This window comes from Aulonocara sp. 'chitande type north' Nkhata Bay, linkage group LG14 (genome assembly GCF_057382095.1).
Source record: "Aulonocara sp. 'chitande type north' Nkhata Bay isolate Kocher_YH1m ecotype deep benthic linkage group LG14, A_spYH_male_GT1.1, whole genome shotgun sequence".
Lineage (NCBI taxonomy): Eukaryota > Metazoa > Chordata > Actinopteri > Cichliformes > Cichlidae > Aulonocara > Aulonocara sp. 'chitande type north' Nkhata Bay.
The window spans coordinates 25,690,256-25,711,670 of record NC_141357.1 but is presented as its reverse complement, the minus strand read 5'-3'; the positions used below and the strand labels follow the sequence as shown (position 1 = coordinate 25,711,670).

Sequence of the window (21,415 nt, the reverse complement as noted above, 5' to 3'; positions counted from 1 at the left end):
AACATTCACGCACATTCATGCTACAACGGATGCAATAGAGAGCAATCTGGGGTTAGTGTCTTGTTCGAGGATATTTGGCACACAGACTGGGAGTAGCCAAGGACCGAGCCACCAACCTTCCAATTAGTAGATGACATAATTTACTTCCCGTGCTGCACTCACCCTGATGTCTGAAAATTAGCTTTTTCTTTCTGACAACACAAAACTCATAAAAAATAAGAAATTAAATAATATATAAATCATGTGCTGTGTTGCTGCAGAGATTTTGACTAAGATCTAAGAAGGATAGGGGAGAGTGAGGTAAGATGAGCCACTTTTTACTCATGTTGCCCTGGATGTGAGAAAAAATGACACAGAAATAGAATGATAACATATTCCTTTATTTCAGGATGTCTCCTTTCAAATGTAATGATCAGAATCTATGTCTGATGACGCTGCCCAAAATAATGACCTATTAAAAAAAAATGCTCCTTTGGCTCAACTTGCCCCAGATTAGGGGTAAATTGAACCTAGTCAGTGGGTAAACTGAGCCATCTTGGGGCAAACTGACCATGTAGTTTTTAAAATGTAAAACTGATCATATTGTGAAAAAAACCATTTTAACAGTTGTAAACCTGTGAGAACAAACCTGGAAACTGGTGGTTTCTAAACAAACCACCAGTTCAAAACCATTTATTCAAAAGAACTATTCAATATTCCAATGATCAAGGTTGCAGGGGAATATGAACTGTTGCTCCCTCCTTGCAGTTCCTCCAGCCTGTTGAGGTTGAGGTAGCTTCTTCAGCACATCCTTGCGTGGGAAAGATGCCTCATCATTTTCCTTGAACACAAACGTGGGTTTCTTACTGCTAGTGATCCCTCGGATTCTTCTGAGAAATCTGGCACTCACTTCGTTGTCTGCAAAGCTGTCAACCAGGCCAATGTAATGGTGGCTCCTGGATTTGGATGCAAATCTTACGATGACAAAGTCACCAACTACCAGGTCTGAGACATCTGGTTCACTTCTTTCATCGCTGGAACTCAGCGTGTCAGAAGTGTACTCAGAAGTGTCTTCAAATGGGATGGGAACATCACTCTCCTCAGAGCTGCTTTCCACTGCCATTTTTGTCTGGGTTTGTTTCCTCTTCCACATTCCTTGCTTTTTGTGGATTATTTCTTTTTTGCCTTTCAGTTTATTTGTCCTTTCTTCATGGGCTCTCTCTCTCAATTGCCTGCTTTTCAGGTGTATCAGTCAGGATTCGTGTCTTCACACGCTTTCGATTTGTTTGTTTCCTGGGCTGCTGACTTTTGGGTAAGGGTAGAATATCAGTGGGAGACACATATCGAGCATGGTTGGGGTCACTTCGTGAACCACATGCATGTACAGGGTCTGGTAAAAATCTGGAACTGCTCTGCAAGCTTCTTGATATGCTCTGCTAGCTCCTTCTCCACCTCCTCAGAGAAGACTCTCTTTGCTGAAGCTGTTCCACTATAGCCAACCGATTTGACCTCCTATGTGTCCCTCTTTTTAATATATCTCCTGAGTGTTGACCTGTCAATTTGTCTTTCTTTAGCCACTGATCTTATGGACTTTCCTCCCTTGACTTCACTCGCTGCCCTTTCAATCTCCTCCAGGGGTGTTGAGCCCCAGCTGGTCTTCCGTCTGTAGGTCCTTGGCATGATATCTTTTCTATAATAGTTAACATATGACAAATACAACAAAAGGGTTCAGTATACTGAACTAAAATACTATTTAATAAGCCAGAGCCTTAAATAAATTTCAGTGCCTTATGGTGGGGTAGGTTGAACCATTGGATCAATTTACCCCATAGCCTTTGGCTCACTTTGCCCCATAGCCACCATTTTGAAAAAAACGGGCTAGCTTAGCAATTTAGGCTAATCTTTAGAAAACTTCTTCAGATGATATTATATTTTAGAAACCCACCAACATGTATAATATATCATCTTAGACACAGATAAATTTGTTTTAATATTACAGTCAATTTACCTGATATGCAGAAATTTTACTTTGACAAGCAAAAAACATTTTTTTGTGTAATACAGACTTACCCCTTCTCCAATGTGCTCCTCTTTAATATAGCAGGATGGAAATGATGAGTGCTTCCTGGATTTATGGTCACATGACAAAACATGTACACAGTTACCTAGATACAAGGGGTGGTTCAACTTACCCACTGGCTCATCTTACCTCACTCTCCCCTATACAAAATATCCCTGACAAAAAATGCTACCAACATTTCAAAAGCTTAAATGATATTTTCTTTGTTTTATTCTTCGTGGTTGTTTTGACATTATCCAAGGAGAGCAATTTCTGTGTTATCAAAAGTAAACTCTTCAGTGGGTGGTTAAGTAGGTAGGATGTGTTAGAAAGATAACCTTTGATAACCTTTTGACTTTGACAAGCCGTCACATAGCTCAACATGACCTGAAAGCTTCCTGACAATTATAAAGTTATCTTATAAATATTGCATCAACAGATATACACCATCATGCTGCACAGCTCAGTGACACACCAGGATCAATACAGGAAAGAGGATGGAGTTTAAATTACACGGGCGCTTGACAGCCAACTTTCCCCTGAGTCCAAAAGGACAACAATCCTGTCACTATGAGTTGGGTTGATATGAAAAGATAACAATAAGAACAAATTAGATTTTTTTAACTGCTCAAAAAAAAAAGGATTTTCAATGCAGCTCTCTACAGTTTAAAGATCTGGGTTTCCATAAATTACACAATTCATTTTTTTTTAGGAAAGATTATCAACTTTAATATTTAATTTATCAAGATCTGATATGAAATATCATTTTTTTCCCCTTTATAAGCAGTAGGTCTGCAAAATACATATTTGAGCAGTTTCACTCTTTGTTTCTGCAAATTAAGTTTGGATTAAATTTGTTTTCTACAGATTCTGGTGACCCATTATTACCTCAGTGCATCAAATACTGCTGATCTGTCACATGTTGCTGGCATCTATTCCTTACACACAAAGTGTTTTGGCAGCAGCTGTGGCAGAGAAAGATAACAGTTCTGTTTCAAAGGTTGATATTCCTGTGACTCAGGGATGGCCGGAGGTTTTTCTTTTCTTATTATTGTTATTATTTCATTTTCAGCATCTGACTTCCATTGGGCTTTTGACTTACACTGTCACTCACGTGTTATCGTTAGACAATGAATACAGCTGGTCATGGTTCACAACAGTAATCCTGCATGTAGGAAAATGACACCTCACCACTAGGTTTAAATGTGGTGCAAAAGAGTGCCTTTGAAGCTTTCATAACGGGTGAGTAAGGGGGTGAGAGATGTGCAAAGCCAGCCACTCATTACACACATTAGTATGTGATGAGAAAAGGTTGGATTCAGAAATCCTTGGACACAGCTTTTTTTGTTTGTTTGCCATATGGGTTACTGTGGTTTGTACCAGTGACCATCAAATTATAATTGGTTCATTCTAGTGTTAAAGAAGAGTCATAAAAAGATTTCCACAAAACATGAAATGATTCCAAGAGATACCTTTTCAAATGGTATCTCTATCTCCTGCTGCACAAAACATCCTTTACCCCTTGGAATAAAAAGGAAAACAATCACGCTGTGACAGCCACCATCCACTGACCTCAAGCCTACTAAGAACATGAGGAGCATTCTTTAAAAGGAAGATCTATAAGAGTGGGCAACAATATAGCAGGAACCAGCAGCTCCGGGTGGCAGTATTGACATCCTCAAAGGAAATCCTGACTACTATACACAGACCTACAAGTAGCCCAACTGATGAGAGAGTTAGATTTAAAATGACATATAAAACCAACTTAGAGGTTTCTTTATTGTGCTTATTTTATGTTTATATGTGTTTTTGGATCACAGCACAGCACTGTTATCTATAGATCTGCCTCGGAAAATAGAAGATATAATTAACGTGGCTCAGATACTGCCTCCCCCACCTCTGAGTAGGCTGTTATCACCTAATTAAATGGTACAGCAGCTCAATCGGACTGAGATCAGGTGAGGGACAAGTATATTCTTCATCCTCCTATATTCCACCATAATGATGTTGTATCCATTAGTTTCTTTCAAAATTGGTATGCTGAAACACAGAGAACATCATTTATCCAAATACAAACACAGGCTAGAATTTTGCACCAAATGCTCAGTGTGTAGTTTTGAGTGGGTTTTTTTTTTTTGGTTCATTTGCTACTTTTTTAAGTAATTTCCTTCCTTTTTCCCTCATAGGTCTACTTGTTTTCACTTCTTGCATAACTGCATTTCACTTCAGACTCTTTATACCGTGTTCGTATTTCGAATCCTCCCATTTTCTTATTACCATGTGTGCACTATTTATGTGCTCATTTAATTGTAATGATGTCCTGAGATAGAGACCCTTCACAGGGCGCTTCCTGCAAAAGGGCACAGATCATGTGTGTGTGATTGGATTACTGACTGCCTGGCGCTAATGTTTAACCACAGCAAAGGCTTACCCTTTCACTCTCTTTTCTACACACACACACACACACACACACACACACACACACACACACACACACACACACACACACACACAAACAAACAAACAGACACACTTTCTATCACCCCTTATGTGTGTATTTGGATTTATTTGAGAATGGATTTTGTGCCACCTGATGTTTGCTTGAGACGTCACGTCAATTTGAACCAAACCACTCAGCATGATACAGAATCCGAATTTAGAGTTTCTACCCTCTGCATTGCCATTTTATCCCTGAGTGTTTTTCATTCCACAAGGCATTTCACTTGCAGTGTTTTTAGTGCAGCTGGATTTGCTTACAATACATGACTATAAAGGATGTACTTAGTGTATATTACGAGCAGAAATTGCAAATGAAGTCAAGACTGAAATGAGTCAAAAGTGTTTTCAGACTCTAAGTTTCCTGCTTTACACATTTGTAGGGACAATAAACCCACTGCGAGGAAACGTCTTTACCAAAGGAATACAGATTAGCTTTAAAAATTTTATGCAATAGCTTTAACATCTCAGCTTCTCTGAGGCAGCCCCGTCTCCTGTTCCCATTCAGCTAAAATTTATTGAAATGTGTTATCTAAGACTGTTTGTTTGCGATATATCTGAAAATGACTTCCTAATTAAAATTTCTTTGTCTTTTTTTTCATGGCTTTGCTAATGCTGTACATTTTCAGGTAAAAGATATTATATCAGACCGTGTACTCAAGAATATTCTGGAGAAGCTTCTATCGGTTAATGTTGTAAAGAAGCAATTGCATAAAACCATAATATTTTTCTAAATGTCACAGAGTAGTCTAGAGCCATAATTCTAGCCAATCAGTGGCAGACTTGAAAAGAGTATCAAAATCAGAACATCCTATGATTCAACCCCCTGTGGTCTAGGCGAAAGGATGGTAGGAAATCATTCTGCTTTTTTTTCTGAAAAAATACATTTCTACTCCATATGCCCAGTGAGTTTTTATTTATTTTTTGTTTAAGTGAAATTGGCTAGTCAGGTTTTTGTTTGCTCTCTGTGTGCTATTGCTGGGAAATATTTGGGCAGAGGAGCTATTCTGAGGGTCAGCTGCCCCACAAATAAAACGTTTGAAGCAATTAGGTTGGAAAAAAAACTATTTTTTGTTACTTATGTTTAAACTAAAATAGGCTGAACAACTGCACTTTAAATCTCCATTTGTTTAAATTAAATATTAATTACAATTAATATTAATACTAATTAGTTAATACAAATGATGTTTTGTTAATAGAATGTACATAAAAGATGCACATAGCCAATATAGTCATTGGATAGAAAACTCCCATTATGAGGCCTCGCATTAATAATAATGGATTGGATTTATATAGCGCTTTTCAAGGCACCCAAAGCGCTTTACAATGCCACTATTCATTCACACACTGGTGGAGGTAAGCTACAGCTGTAGCCACAGCTGCCCTGGGGCAGACTGACAGAAGCGAGACTGCCATATCGCACCATCGGCCCCTCTGGCCATAACCGGTAGGTGGTAGGGTAAAGTGTCTACCGCCTACTGCCAAGGACACAACGACCAGGACAGAGAGCCTGGGAATCGAACCGGCGACCTTCTGGTTACAGATGCGCTTCCCAACCACGGTTGCCGCATTGACTGCTTTTGCTGTCATCATCTTAGCTATTAGAAAATAGAGGTCACAAGAAAGGAACAGGGGGGCCTTGTGGCAAATTGTCAGTCACCAGGTAAGCCCACCTAAGGCACACCCCTCTCTATCATCCTTTTTGACTCTAATTATAGTTTTAAAAATAAATAATATCTTGCGTTCAATAAGAAGCAGACAAATTGAACTAAAACCTTCAACGGATCTGGAAAGTGTTTACTCAGGTTAATGTTTAATTAGATCTTAGATTGCTTTCTGAAATCAAAGTAGCAGCCTCCTGCTGTCACATCAGCACTGGCTTCATGTTTCAGACCCATAAGTTACATGCAACTTTCATATACTTAGTGGTTATAGAGCTATTACATGTAGTCTTGTTCCCCATTCAGTGACAAAAACAGTAATTTCTTAGAGCTTGGCTGCGCCACAGCCTACTTTGCTATTGTGTAAACTAAAATAATCCCAGCAGTTGCTGAAACAGCCATATAGCTCAACACTGCAGTTTTCAAGTAAAGGTAGTAAGTATTTAGTCCCCCCCTCCCCCCCAAAAAAAGCAAAATCAAAACTTTGTATATACTATACACTCGTTCTGTCAGTTCTTGTTAGTCAAAATGCCACTTTATTACTCTTAGTGTTATTTACACAGGAAACTCAGACATTTGGCTTTAGGACAGCTAGCAGGGGAGGTTATTACCTTAGTGGAGGTCTAAACTATTTCCTTTTATTCATAAGCATTTTTTCTGGCAAAAACATATTCACTTCAGGATTTTAGTTCAATATGTTTTTGTTGGAGAAGAATTACTGCATTAATATTCATATTATTTTTCTTGGCCACACACCTCAGGTCAGCTATATTTATTTGATGTGTTTATGAGGAGTCGAGTTTCTGTGGTGTTTTGCAACGATTCTTGCTGGAATTTTGATATGAGGAGGTCATGTGAGCAAGCTATTTATCATGAGCAAGTCCTACTGTGGTCAGTACTGTTTGTCTTACAGTAAAGCCGTATTTCAGTTATTGTTGTCACAGACAGACAGTCTCTTCAGTTTGTCATAAGTTGTTAGCATCATGCAGAAAGAAAATCTCATATCTGGACACAGTGTTGATGCCACAGCTACCACACAGGTTTGTTTTGAAGCTCTTGATTATGCCGAATTCCACAAGAAACGTAATCTGCAGGCGCTGCCCTGGTTGGATTTTGCTCTCAATAGTCAGATTTAGACCTATACAAGAAGCACCTCACACAATCAAATCAAATCAAATCAAATCAAATCAAATCACTTTTATTGTCACATCACATGTGCAGGTACATTGGTACAGCACATGTGAGTGAAATTCTTGTGTGCGAGCTTCACAAGCAACAGAGTTGTGCAAAATACAATAATGTAAACAAGCAAAATACAAGAATGGCTACATCTGAAACTAATAAATATATGTACAATATATAATAGTATATGCATTTCTGGATGTGTATACTAAATATTTTTCTACGCGCGTGTGTGTGTGTGTGTGTGTGTGTGTGTGTGTGTGTACACATATTTTACAAATATGTGTACAAAATATGTACAAAATATGTGTACAAAACAAGAGAGCAGCAGTGTGCTCATATACAGATAATGCACAGATAAATGTACACACAGACACAGACACACACTTTGCACTTTAACAAACAAACACACACACACACACACACACACATATATCTGCCTTTGTTCCTTCCTAACTAGTTTGTTCCTTCCTGAAACACACTAGTTAGTAATTAAAAGAGTCACGGTCAATTAGTTAAATTATTGCACAGCATGCCACACCTGAGGAGGGGGAACTGAAAAACAAAATTCTACCAGCCTCGTGCACCTACGTACACACAGCTGTGGTCACATTCAGGGTGCAGATCCTCATTACGGATCATTACAGCATTTTACAGCATCTGAGAACAATCCAAGGCATTTACAAGCAGCCACAAATCTACACAGCTATTCACACACATACACATAGATGGAGTCATTTTTATTGCATGTCAGAGAGCCTAGAGCTCTGTGGTATCCAGGTGTTTTCAGGCCCCTGCAGCTGTTGACAGGAAAAGGATGTGCTCATCAGTAGGCGGTAGTATCCAAGTAAGCATCGGCAGCCAGGCCTAAGATCAGAGGTCTTATATTTGAGACCTCAGAGCAGAGGTCACAACTCTTAGGTCTCACACTTACAGTAAATTTGCCTTCTTACATATTTAGTCAATAGAAACGTTTTAGGGGCAAAGGTTTTATGGCTATAAGTCTTCAAAACAATAGAATGTGCACTTCAGATCCAAGGCGTTGTGTTTTTATTTTGTTTTTTTAAATGAAAAAAAAAAGGACTTACACAGAGAAGCAAACAGAAAGTAAACCTGAACATGTGTGCATACAGTGCAGTCTGAGACGTTCCTACTGTGACAAGCTGAAGGAATGAGCGCAACACTGACTGCTGTTGGGTATTTAATCTGATGAATGACTGGAACCTCATGTCTCTCTGTGGTAAGCACAGCATTTAGAGCAATTAAGTCAATGATTGTAAAACATCAACCACTGCACTTTGCCCAGTGTTTCTGCCAAAACTTGCTTTCTTCCTTTCTCCTTTTATAGTAATGCAGCAGATATTAGTGCAAGACCTGATAAATCAGCCAGGTCTCAGCAACAATACAAGAGTAAGCATATTTTGTATGTGTAAAGTCATGCCGCAAACCCACACGGAGCCATGCAATGTGCATAACGGCACATACAATAGCATTTTCAAATGGTCAAATGAGTCTTTGTTGAGAAATGTTTCCTTCTTGCCCCCTTTGTGTGATTTTTATGAGTGCTTATACTGTCATTGAGAAGACAGAATAAAGCAGAAATGAATGGCTGTGAGTTGTGCAGTCCGAATAAGTTAATGTGCACTGCTTTTTATACCATCCCTAAGCTGTTTGTTAGAAGTCTAATTTAAAATCCCTGCAGTACCTCTGAGAATCTCGTGTTCAAGAAAATCACTGTGAAGGCGTAAGAGGCAGAATTTCAGCAATACACTTTTATAATTACACTACACAGAAGAAATAATGATGCAATTCTACCACTAAAAGGACCCTCTGAACAAAGGTATATAAATAAATGATCATTATGTTACAAGGCAATCTCTAAACCCTAATGAATGTTCTATTGATTGGTAAAAAGGTGTTGATCAAGAAGTAAAGAAAAAGTAACAAAATTAAAGAATTTGTTTTCCAAAACAAAAAAGTTTTAGAAAAGAAAAGCTTTTCACTTTAAAAATAGCATAGCATGATAAATCATTGTAACAGACGGCAGACAATATATACTTCATTTTGGATTAAATGCAAAAATTACTTCATTCACATCCACAATCATTTTTATGTTTTGAAACAAATCTCACCAACTGAAAATATCAGGGTAGAAAGCAAAAGAAAGACGATACTGTCCCAATGCACTAAACAGTGTGTTTATCCATCAAGACTGGACAAATGGATTACTCAAGGATGCTGCAAAGTCCACAAGACAAGCTGCACTTTAAACCCCATTTTTCCTTTCCCAATAAGGATGAATCTTTCTCATCCTCTCTAATCACTCTGTTTCTCCTGCAGCCACTCCACACTGTTTTTATTACAGAGAAAGGTACTGATATATACATTTCTAAATTTATGGCAGATGAAGAGTTTTCATTTTCCATGGAAAGTTTGTGTCCCATAAATATTTAGCACCCTGAAACAAAGGGCTCTGCCAACCTTCATGCAAACAACTTGAAATGAAGCATGGACCCATATGTACACACATGCTCAAATCTGCAAACACATTTGCACTTTAACTGCCTTTTTTGTAACAAGGACACTATACTCTAATGCCTACTAAAAACCTACAATACACTTGGGCGCACTCACACATGCAATGCTTAAATTGTGCTTTTTTCATCATAATGTGTTGGGATCTTTAGAAAACAGCTCACGCTCACACACATGCACACATATTGATAATGCCAACAAACTCCCAGCCCCCGTGGCATCAATGATATCTATAGAGCTGCGATCCCTGATGGACAGTCCTCCTTACATGTAAACTAGAGAAACCAAGTCAAGCTGTCCTCAGTCCTACAAAAAGTAGACCAATAAGAACGTATTGTGCGAGTGCTTCAGAAGTTTTCATAAGCTAAAAGCTTTGATACAACCCTAATTCCAAAAGAATCTAAAGACAAACAGAATTTTATTTAATAGAATATAAAAGAATATCAGATGTTTCAATTGAGAAATTGCTTAATTTTAAGACAAATGTTGGCTACTTTTAAATCCAACAACTTGGACGGCCCCTCTCTCCTTTTGTCAGGGGGCCACAGCATCCATGTTTTCCAGAAATAATTTCAACACAATGGAAAACTAAAACAGAGACCTTTGCACACTGTTTTCTTCATTCTGCCTCAGTGCACCTCTGCACTGTGTTTTTAAAGTACACAACTCAAATTTCAATTTGTCTGACTACAGAACTTTGACTCAATCTGTTTTAAATGAGCTTTGGCCTAGAGAAGATGTTGGCATTTCTGCATCATGGACACACGGCTTCACATTTGTACGACAGAGCTTTAGCCAGCATTAGTGGATGGAATGGGGAACTGTGTTCACAGACAGTGGTTTCTGGAAGTGATCATAAGCCTTTTCAATGATTTCCAGAGATTTCTTCAGATTTTTCTCAGTTTAAACATTTGATATGTTTTCTGTGTTCAATTGTGAAATAAATACAACTTTATGACATTGGTAAATCATTGCATTCTGTTTTTATTTTTGTTTTACACAGCGTCCCAACTTTTTCCGAATTGGATTTGTATAAACACTTTGGTCTGATTGCCTGCTTGTCTTTCTGTGCGTGCATCTGCTTGCGTGGGTGTGTGTAGGTGTCTGACCTTTGAGGATGACCTCCAGTTCATCTCGTAAGATGTCAAAGGTGCTGTATCTAGAGGTGGTTTCAGGGATGATGTTCTTTTTAAGCCACCCTCCACAGGCATACTGGTAGAAGTTGTCACAGGGGTCCACGTTAGCGTCCATGTTCTCAATGAGACGAGACGCTGCATGGACAGAGAGGAAACAAACTCCATGAAATGAAGGAATACAGAAATAAGCAAGCCATTGTTTAAGGATATACAGTTTCAGTAAAAAATAACCAACAAATATATGACAGTGTATATGCAACCTATAATTTGTATTCAAAATTGTGTATAGTGCTGTATAGTTTTTTCAACAAGTGCAAGTCAGTGAAACCTACCATTGCACTATATTTGGACAAATGTATTGACAGCAAAAAGCTAACAAGCTGCAGGCTACACTAAAAGGACTTATTTGAGTATTACTGATGTGAACACATTTTTGTTTAATAATTAAAACCATTGTTAACTTAGATTTAATAAAAATAAATGCATTCAAAGAATAAATATTAGGCTGAAAACAGAAAATATACAGTAAATGAAATCCCGTAAATGTGTGTGAAGTTAAATAACCAAAAAGTTGAAACTAATTTTATTGGGTTTCCCCAAAAGCAGATCAACCTGCCCTTCTCCCAGTCATAGATGGCACAAATAGATGGATAACAAGCAGAAAAATAGGTCAGAGACTAACACAGATCAAATTTTGTTTCATAAATGACTGTCAGCTGAACTGATATTCTCCTTGAACACACATGTCCATTCTTAATCACTGCAATTTAGGTGGATAATGGCAGATGGCAACTTGAAGTTCCAGTTAACATGGTAGCCAGCATTTCCATTTTTATATGGCTTGAAATAATGTGATATAACACATTGATAAGTGATCTGTGAAAATCTTTCCATGTTTTCAGTTGTTATATAAAGCTAAAGATATGAGCTGTCTCAGGCATTATAAATGGTTGACGGCATCTTTTCACATACGATTCAGCAAGACAGTGAAAAATACTTCAAAACACTGAAATGCTGAAACTTCACAGAGAACATTGACTAAGCAGAACGAAGGTAGGAATTGTTAGGGCTCTTTCTGTAGGTCACTGAATAACCTGTAAAAAGAAAAGAGCATTTGCAATCATGATCTCCCTAAAGCCTGAAATGCTTGCTGTTGCAGTAGCATAATATTCAACAAAAGAAGATACAAAAATACAATTCTCTGGTATAAATGTAACATTTGCAGCAATGCAAAAGGAAAAAAAGCGGTATAATGACAGTGATTGAGTTCAGCTTAGCACCGGTACTCGAGATATGTATACTTTTTTTAAACTGCAATTAAATTCCACAAGGCAGCTCAGAGATCTCCTGTGACAAGGCTGTCTGTCAAATTTGACTGAACTGGGACACCAGCTCCCCAAAAATGCATCAGAAATGAATCAGCATCTGTTGCTAGAAACGGGAGGTAGAGTTTTAACCAGTTAAACTTGTATTTCATGTATTTTTCTCTCCTATGAGATGTTTTTAACAATGTGAAAAAATAAAGTAATAATGTTTTATGTTAGTATAGATGAAGAGAGAGGCAGGGGTTCTTTTTTTTAAGGATAACAACAGAGTTGTTGGGAGCTACTCTTACAATTTTAGTAAAAATGTCATGTTCACTGACAGGAATCATGATAAAAAAAGAGGAGAGAGAGAAAGATAAGAAAAATTGGTTGTGTGACAACAGCTTTGTGTGATATTCATGAACGTTATACAAGATTGCTTATTGCTGGAGACGTGGTCAAAGAATATTTGCAGTTGAAATAATGAACTCCATAACAAAATCTTAATATGCTGAGAAAAAGAAGTTTCAGCTTTGGACTGTTTCGCTTCATCTATATACCCGCTTAACGAATTACCAGTTTCTCAGCTTCTGTTTCCTATGAGAATCTGAAGTGACAATTTCTCCAAGAATGTATCTGAAATCCCTGGGCTTCATGAGGCAAACTCAGTTTTCCTATCTTCTCCGTCTTCCCTTGAGAAGAATCAAAGCCTGCGGAACGAGCCATTAAAGAGAATGCACAAACAAACACTGCTTACCTGACTGTGTGCAGTCCGCTGTGGTGCAGATTTCATCTACAGAAAATGCAAAACAAATCATTACTCAGTGGGATTTTTGCAGCTATCAGTCATGATGTCATATCCTATTCCTCTTACTCCACTTCCATTTTCACTCAGTTCCTTTGTTTATTTGTTCTTCTTCTTGCAAATAACGTGTGTAACTCTCACTATCAGGAATCATTTAGATGGTAAAGTGTTAATGAAATTCAGTCTGACACAAGAAACAAAGTACTGTACGACCTTGAACAGAATGCTTCATGAGTTATGTGGAATTGCACATGATGTGCGCACAGCTATGTGCATGAACGGGCACAAACAAGGTGTTGAACTTTAATCTTCATGACTTGGTAGTTTACACATTTATGAAGCAAAATGCTATAAAAGCCTCAAACTTAATTTGATTCCTCTTTCTGTTAGATGATTGTTTTCTAAACCTGCAAATTTTCACATTCCTTTTATTATTATTTAATCTGTACATCTATAAATAAGCTTCCTATTATCACTATTAATTTATTCCTACATAGCTTGTGCCACATTCCATTAACCCTGGATCTGCAGTGATATAAGTGAAACTCCTAATATTATGTAAAATGAGCCTTCTGTCATGTGCAAGTGACAGTTTAATAAATCATAAAGAACATAAAAAAGCACGAAAATTCATGTATATGTTAAAAAACTGACAAATGAAACAAACTTATTTGGCTTCCACTGGCAAAGAAAGGCTTTCTCAGTGTCCTTTTATCATAATTTCTCCTGATTTGAAATAAACATCAAAATATATTTACATATATTCTCATCTGAGGTCAGATTTCGTACAATGGGTGTACAAAGGTGCCAAAAAACACAATGGAAACTTTTAAAAAAAGGACCTTTAAGAGTGTTTTCTTCATTCTGTCTCAGTGACTGCACTTCTGCACTGTGTTTTTAAAGTACACAGCTCAAGTGTCATCTATCACCTGAACAAAGTGCTGCTCTTCAGCAGGCTTCTTTGTGCTCACCATTAACCATGAACTCAGTTGAAAGCAATTGTCCTTCCATGTACACAGTTTAAAGGCAATCTTGAAAAGTTTGGAAAAGTTTGGTTAAGATGAGAAAAAAATGCTTGGTAACACTCGGTGACTGTCAAAAGTATTTTTAATTACTTGATGCATTTGTATTGATAAGGATTTTGTTAGGTGCAGAAAACCTTCATCAGCATGAGCCTGACAAAAAACCCCAAAATGTTTGTCCTTTGAGCTACTCAAGGTTTTCGATATTTCTTATTTATCTTTATCAGTCTTCTGTTGTTAGATCACTCACCCGTCTTCTGTGTGGCAAAGAGGATGATGAGGGCAATGATGACAATGAAGAGCAGGGAGACAATAGTAATGAGGCCGATCTCCAGGGAGGTCCATCGGAGCTTCTTAGCCGACTTGGGGGTGTTGGTCTCTGTCATTCTTGGCACTCCTTCTTCAACTGCCGCCTGTATCAACTCACCTACGGAGTTTTGACTGAAATGATTAGTCAGCTGAGAGCAAACTAATCAGCAGCTATTCTAATGAGCAACAAATTCTGATTTAGTAAGCAAAAACTTTAAAATGCATATATGCTGACGTTTGTAGTTTGTGTATACTGGTTGCACAAAATAAGTAACTTAATGTTGGCACATTGGGACATTTTTGCAGTTTTGTGGCAAATGTTGCTTTAATTTATTAGAAATGATTCAATAATTTAATATAAAAATAATAATTCAATCTAAATATAACAAAATGAATGGGTTCAGATAATAGCAGTGAGCCAAAAATATAAGTAGAACTAAAAATCCCAGTCTTTGAGAACCTTAAAGTTTGGGAATTTTTTTTTCTCTGTTTTTTTGGACCATGTACTTTTCTAACATGAAAGGTATTAGTTGAATCTTTTTGTTGCTTTCTTAGGCACATGCAGAAAAAAGAAAGAGAAAGTTAAAAGGAGATAAAAGACACGGCAATGTTAGGAAAACAAATGAGGGGGAAAAAAGAAACCGTAAAAACTTTTTTTTTCTTGGAGTGAAAGGTGAAAATAATGGAAGTTCTTACCCTGGTGACTGTACGCTCCCAACAACAAAAAAAAGGAAAGCAAAAGAAAACAAAAACAAAAACAAAAGAACAAAACGCAAAAACAGAGAAGGAAGCACACACTTCTGAAGAACAGAAAACAAGCAGAAACTTTCCTCTGCTCTTCTCTATGCAGTGTTGTTTTCCTCTCCGGGGCCAAGTGAGAACTTTACAAAGTTCATGAAACAAGTAGTTAAGTCTATCTCTGAAGGCAATTAATCCTTAATCCTTTAACAACGCTGCACAGACATGCACTCATTCAGTGACTGCACACAAACACTCATCCACAGCCATGCTCTCATACACACTACAAGCTATAGTGTCATGAGGTGTCTATGCAGATGGGTGAGTCTTGCCACATGCAGGCTGAGATGAGAGCGCTGCGTGACCAAAGGACAAAGTCTCCTAACTTTCTTTGAACGAACAGACAACTACAGACACACATCATGTCCTGTACTCCCACACACCCCCAATCCACATTTATCAAACGTAACCACAGTCTTGCTGGATGTAAATTCACCTATCAATCCACTTCATGACTAAACAATAACCCGAGGTAAAGTAAACCTCTGAGGTTATGGCTGTTATCTAGCATGATAAGCCACTATTACACACACCAAGCACAGATCCCCACAGGCAGGGTGCTTTCCCAACTCTACACCGAAACCAAAGCATGTAAGACATCACCAAGATTTACTACAGGGAATTGACAACTGGATTTGTTTCTACAACTGTAATAAAGGCAAGGGAAAATATGGAGGGGAAACAAGTGATTGAAAAGATAAAAAAAAGGAGATGAGACAGTACGATGACACAAGTTGATATGTTAGTCGCAACTTCCTGTCAACCCCTCTCAGACTGCAGGAGGGGGCAGAAACTTTGTCTGCGAACACACACATCACTGTGACAGCAGTCCCACAGCTCTAATAAAACCATGTGTGCATGTCAGCATTGTAGAGGTTGTATATTATATTCAGCCACGCTTCTTGACACTTTGCATGCCAAGAAGTCGAATGTCTGCAAAATATATTAAAAGGGAAACTGAACATAAAGACGCAGTGAAGGAATGTGCAAAAAGAGTTGAGAGCAAGAGGAAGAAAAGGTGCAAGAAAAACTGAGCAGGACACTGAGAGGTCCTGAGTGACTCCCTAAAAGTGTATCCAGGCACGTTTAGCGGAGTCCTATAGGAGCACTAATACTGTCCCACTCGTGTTCTATTTGTCATTACGCTTACTGCTGTGTTTCTGGGGCTACAAATATAAAGTAAGGTTATTCTCATTTACTCATTAACATTGGATCTGGTTAGGTTAAGGGGACCTGTTAGCAGTGACAGTGATGCTTTTATTAAAGAGGTTTACTCTGTCAGTGTGTGTGACAGAGAACACCTAATCCATGTTAAATGTTGCTACTCCAGTTACAGGATGCAGTCAATATTTTTTTTTCTAATGCTGTGGCTCTGAGTGTATTTGAAAAGTATGCACTGCTGTGTCTGTATTTTAAGATAATAGTTTATGAAAGGAGCCACAAAAATCAAAACTCATTTTTTTCCCACTCTGTCTGCCTTTCTTGATATATCTAAAACATAAACAGCCCAAATCTTGTGAGACCACACAAACCCCTTCAAAATTAAACCCATCATTCACTGAGACACCTGAAAACACCCATGTGCCCATACGCACACGCACACATACACAATCGACACAACACTATTTGCAAAGTCACTTTTTTTTTTACAACTTACATACATGTGAGCATTTAATATGTCCAGAGTCTAAATGGGTTTGAATACATGGAGGAATGTGGCCTACTTTAACTGAAAATAACACCTTCTCTGAGATATGATTTTTAGCGCGGGGCCTATAGCTGCACACTGAAGACTAAAATCATCTTTGAGTGAAGAGTCCCTGTGCGCAAAAGTGCTGTGATCTAGATGAAATGAAGTCCACCTCTTAAATTGCTGTCCAAATGGTTTTTGCAAAAGCAGTATGAATGCAACAGTAAAAATAACTTTTAAAGGGATATAACACCAAACTTACAGCAACACCACCAGTCCGCACACAGCTGGAATACAGTGCACTAGTATCACAGAGAGGTTAGAGGATACCCAGCTGGAACAGTGTTTTCTTGACGCACCAAATGCATCTAAGTTTTAAACTATGGTGGGGAAAAATATAAGCCTCAGCGCACACACCGTGCTTCGCAACCGAGAAATGCGTGCCAGCTCCTCATCTCCTGTTGCACGTCAGAAACTCCGAGGGGGGTGGCATGATCAACTGGTGCACGCTGCCCCGTGTCACTGAAGCAGCACGGGCGCACAAGCAAAACCGATGCGCGCGCACACACGCGCGCACACTCACACATACGCTCACACACACACACACATAGAGGCGCCGACGCACACAGATGGCACAGCTTTACAAGAGCGCTTGGTTTGCGTGAGCGACTTACCAGATATGTCGGGAAATTTACGGTCGATGATATATATGGGCATCACATCCACTGATCAAACATCCATCAAATCCACGGAGGGAACGCGAACTGCTGATCGATCTATTCCAGACGATCTATTTGCTTCACCCGGGATTTCAACAAGACACAAACCGATCCCGCCTCTCTTCTTCTCCTTCTTCTCCCTCTTCTCTTTCCTCTGGCTGTATATTCTAGGAGTACAAGAACACACAAACGAACACACTCACGCACAGACCCTTCTCTACAACTACCTACTGTACTATACCACATCTACCCAGAGAGGATCGCTGAATTGAAAATGATCCATCAGAGTCTTGCGCAACTGTGTGATCCACACAGGGGAGACCCCATATTTATACAGCCCGTGACATACAGTAAAGCAGTGAAGTAGCCCTCTGAAGTTAGCCGTCCATAGAGTCGTTGCCTCCTCCGCTAGGGCGACGTTTAGAAGTGACCCTGTCAGCTGCACTTGCTACTAGTGGTGCCTAAATAGCCCCAAGGCGCAAATTCAGATGAACAGTGCCATGGACTGATGTGTACCTTATTTCGTATAGCCTACTTATACAGCTTTTAGTAGCTTTTAAGCCTGAGCAATAATGGCAAACTGTACAGCAAATTCTCTGTTTTTAAGCTACACTATGCTTAATGGGTCTAAAATGCATAATTTGAATTAATAAGGACAAGCAGCTTTTAATGGAAATATTGCCTGCATTGATTTACATATGCAAGAAAAAATGATTTGTAATAGTGCAATCGACATGTAGGCAATAGGGACACGTGGATTAGTCTTCCTTTCTTTTCTTTTCGTTTCTTTTTTTTGTCCCTGGAGGCCTAGACAGTCCTAAAGATGCAAACATAAAACATGTATTCACCACTGATTCACCATTGACTACTTATTGTTGCAGGGTCTTTATCTCAGAATAATAAAGTTCCTTGAGGCGACTATTGTTCCGATTTGGTGCTATATAAATAAAATTGTATTGAATTGAACTGAACTGAACCATAAAAATCTACACCGTCTATGTGGAGTGATCTCAACAGTGAATAGAGATTGTCTAATTCTTTTTAAACTGTCAGTCTATTCTACCTAAATCATGTTTAATGTTACCAGGGCTGGGAGTGTTATATTAAATATATCTGTGGATGTATGAGAACTGTTTGGCCTTGTCATAGTATCGTGCCTATTGGGTGTTAGTGAGTTTTTAAGACAAGTCAAAAAAAACAAAAAACTTAAATTTATTATATTCTCCATGTTACTGTTGAGTTAGTTGTGACCTTTTGCTCCTACTCCACTTACTATTTAACAACAATGTTCGCCAGTGGGCCATTCCTGTAAGACCAGTTAACAAACAGTGGTGTTTGAACTGAAAGTGAAAGTCAGCATTAAAGTGAGAGGGGTAGAAACTACATGACACTGGAAAATGAATGATGTCATTTATTCATGTCTTATTTATTTATTTATTTATTTATTTATTTATTTATTTATTTATTTATTAGTAAGTATAATAAACATTTCACAATATTGTAATAAAGATGGACTATCTGGTCAAAGAGACATGATTTAGTTACACCTATTGCAAAATGCACTCAAACTCTAAGATCCAGAACTCCAAATTACTTTTTCGTGCATGTCCAAATTCAATAGAATGGTCCAGTTAGTCCAGGTTGAGAAAAAATGATTGCTTGATGGAGTTTAAGGAAGAAAAAAACATTGCTATGGGTGGGGAAATAAACATGTGCTCATAGTTCCCCCGGTTTAAAACTCAAAAAATAAACATCACTCTCCTGTGTTATAGTTTTAAAGCCTAGTAGTTATAGTTTTGTTGATCCATTCATTCACCCCAAGCTCTTTCTTAGATAGCTTTTGTGGTTGTATAACTATGTGACCTTACTTCCTCTTTAGCTCTTGTCATTATAGATAAAAGACCTTATCACAATAAAACAGAAGGTCATAGATCACAATAAGCTACTTTGTCAGCTCCACTATCAATCATGTGAATTACACCAGGAAAAAAAAATAAGCAAGCCTATTTAATGTCACCCAATTATCCTGTCCATGTTTCATTGTCTGCAATCACAAAAACAGTAGGCATGCCCTCCAAGGAATTCCCATCTGTGTATATCTTTTGAATATCTGTGAAGCTGAACTGACAGCGGTTTTCACAGCAGCTGTCTGTCAGTGCATTTAAAGGATGTTCATTTGCCTGGAGTGCAACCACTGTGATCATATTTTCCATCGTTGTGTTTCTGTGCTCTTCACATAAAACCTATTGCCCCTTCTCTGTTGGCCATTTGAGCTCTGTTCGCTGTCAGTAAACCCAGCATGTTATGGACTCCTGGAGAGTATTGGATTTTAATTGCGCTGTGCCTGGGGTGACACAGGTATTAAAAAGTCTTTTGTTGTAAAAAATAGGTCGATGTGTGGAAAAACAGACACAAACATACAGACACACACTCTTTTCATTCTTTTTAGGTCTTTGGGTCTTTTTTAGGTAGGCTGTATTTTTCAAGCTCAACGGGGTCCCACACTAATCTAAAATGATTTTCATCCAAGCTCAATTCCATGTTTACCATCTCAGTTCTAAATGGCATTACACAGATACAAATATGCATCAATTACCCTCGTGGACATCGCATGGGTTGAATAAAAAGAAATGCTGCCTTTCTGTCATTTTAATTCAATTTAGTACCATTTATTTCTTAGAATAAAAATAAAAACTTCCACATTTTCATTAGATGATTCATCAGCTGAGTTTTGTGTGACAATTTTGTGGATGTAATTGATTTCCAGACAACTGGAAGCAAAAACCGTGACTAATAACCACTTCTGCATTTGGTAGGCATATGCTTGTGAATAAGCTGAAGAAAACAAATAGATGGATGCTTGAATCACACAGGACAGGCACTTTGTCACAATTTTAAAAATATATGCTTTGTTCGTAATTAATGTAACTGATGTCTAAGTGTTAGGCGTTTGTCGCCAGAGGAGCCAAGGTACGAAGGGTTTTCGGTTTGTATCAAGGTCGCTCAGATGGGTTGTACTATCAGCAGCTCCTTTCAGAAACTGTCACGGGAGCACCTCTACTATCAGCAACGGACGAGCCATCCAATTCAGCTCAAAATGTGCTGTCAGTACACATAAACATGCACACATAATCTACACCCGAAGTACAGATCCACAGAAACACAGCCACAAGATTAATGACTCACATTTACTGCACAAACATTAATAACCTTGTCACTCATAGAGATGGACTTTCAGCCCAAGCTTTGTGACAGTCATGAGGCGGCTTGCAGAGGAATACAGAAGTGCAAAACATAGAAAACACAGGAACATGGTTAAAAGTACCAGATTACTCAGTATTTCCACACAGGCTCAGACTGTTTAGTTCTTATTTTTTATGAATTATTGTCACAAGGAATTGGATATACTCTGCACTACACTAACAAAATTCATTTGTTGTTATTTTACAGTTCCACGACACTAACTCTTCAGTGATTTACTGGAATCACTGGGAAATACTATATGTAGTATTAGGTAGATGTATACATAGAGTGCAGGAATATTATGAAAGCTGTTCCACTTGAGCAAATGCCTTCCATTAGCATGTATATCATGTATTTGTTAGTGACTTACATTTATTCCCTTGCTTTGAATCATATGCATAACTACCATGTGGCCAAGTCCAACCACTAATAAAAAACATAATCTCTGCCATGTGCTTACTGTGATAACTTTTTGTT

At 38.2% G+C, this 21,415-nt stretch overlaps 1 protein-coding gene and 1 pseudogene across 3 annotated transcripts in view; both read right to left on the bottom strand.

The window, feature by feature from the left end:
- Positions 1 to 18,072, bottom strand: part of LOC147314683 (neprilysin-like) — a 36,708-nt gene extending 18,636 nt beyond the window's left edge. Inside the window, exons 1-4 of one of the 3 annotated variants that reach the window (XM_086261793.1) lie at positions 17,651 to 18,072; positions 14,430 to 14,606; positions 13,110 to 13,145; positions 11,022 to 11,183 (exon numbers count right to left, since the gene is read on the bottom strand). In XM_086261793.1, the coding sequence (XP_086117919.1) occupies positions 11,022 to 11,183; positions 13,110 to 13,145; positions 14,430 to 14,606; positions 17,651 to 17,693 (418 nt within the window). In that variant the 5' untranslated portion in view covers positions 17,694 to 18,072. Of the gene's footprint in view, positions 1 to 11,021; positions 11,184 to 13,109; positions 13,146 to 14,429; positions 14,607 to 15,184; positions 15,581 to 17,238; positions 17,396 to 17,650 lie in introns of those variants that run through there. The other 2 variants (XM_086261795.1, XM_086261794.1) reach the window with 2 other exon arrangements.
- On the bottom strand, positions 400 to 1,842 carry LOC147314684 (uncharacterized; annotated as a pseudogene).
- Positions 18,073 to 21,415: the final 3,343 nt, after the last annotated feature.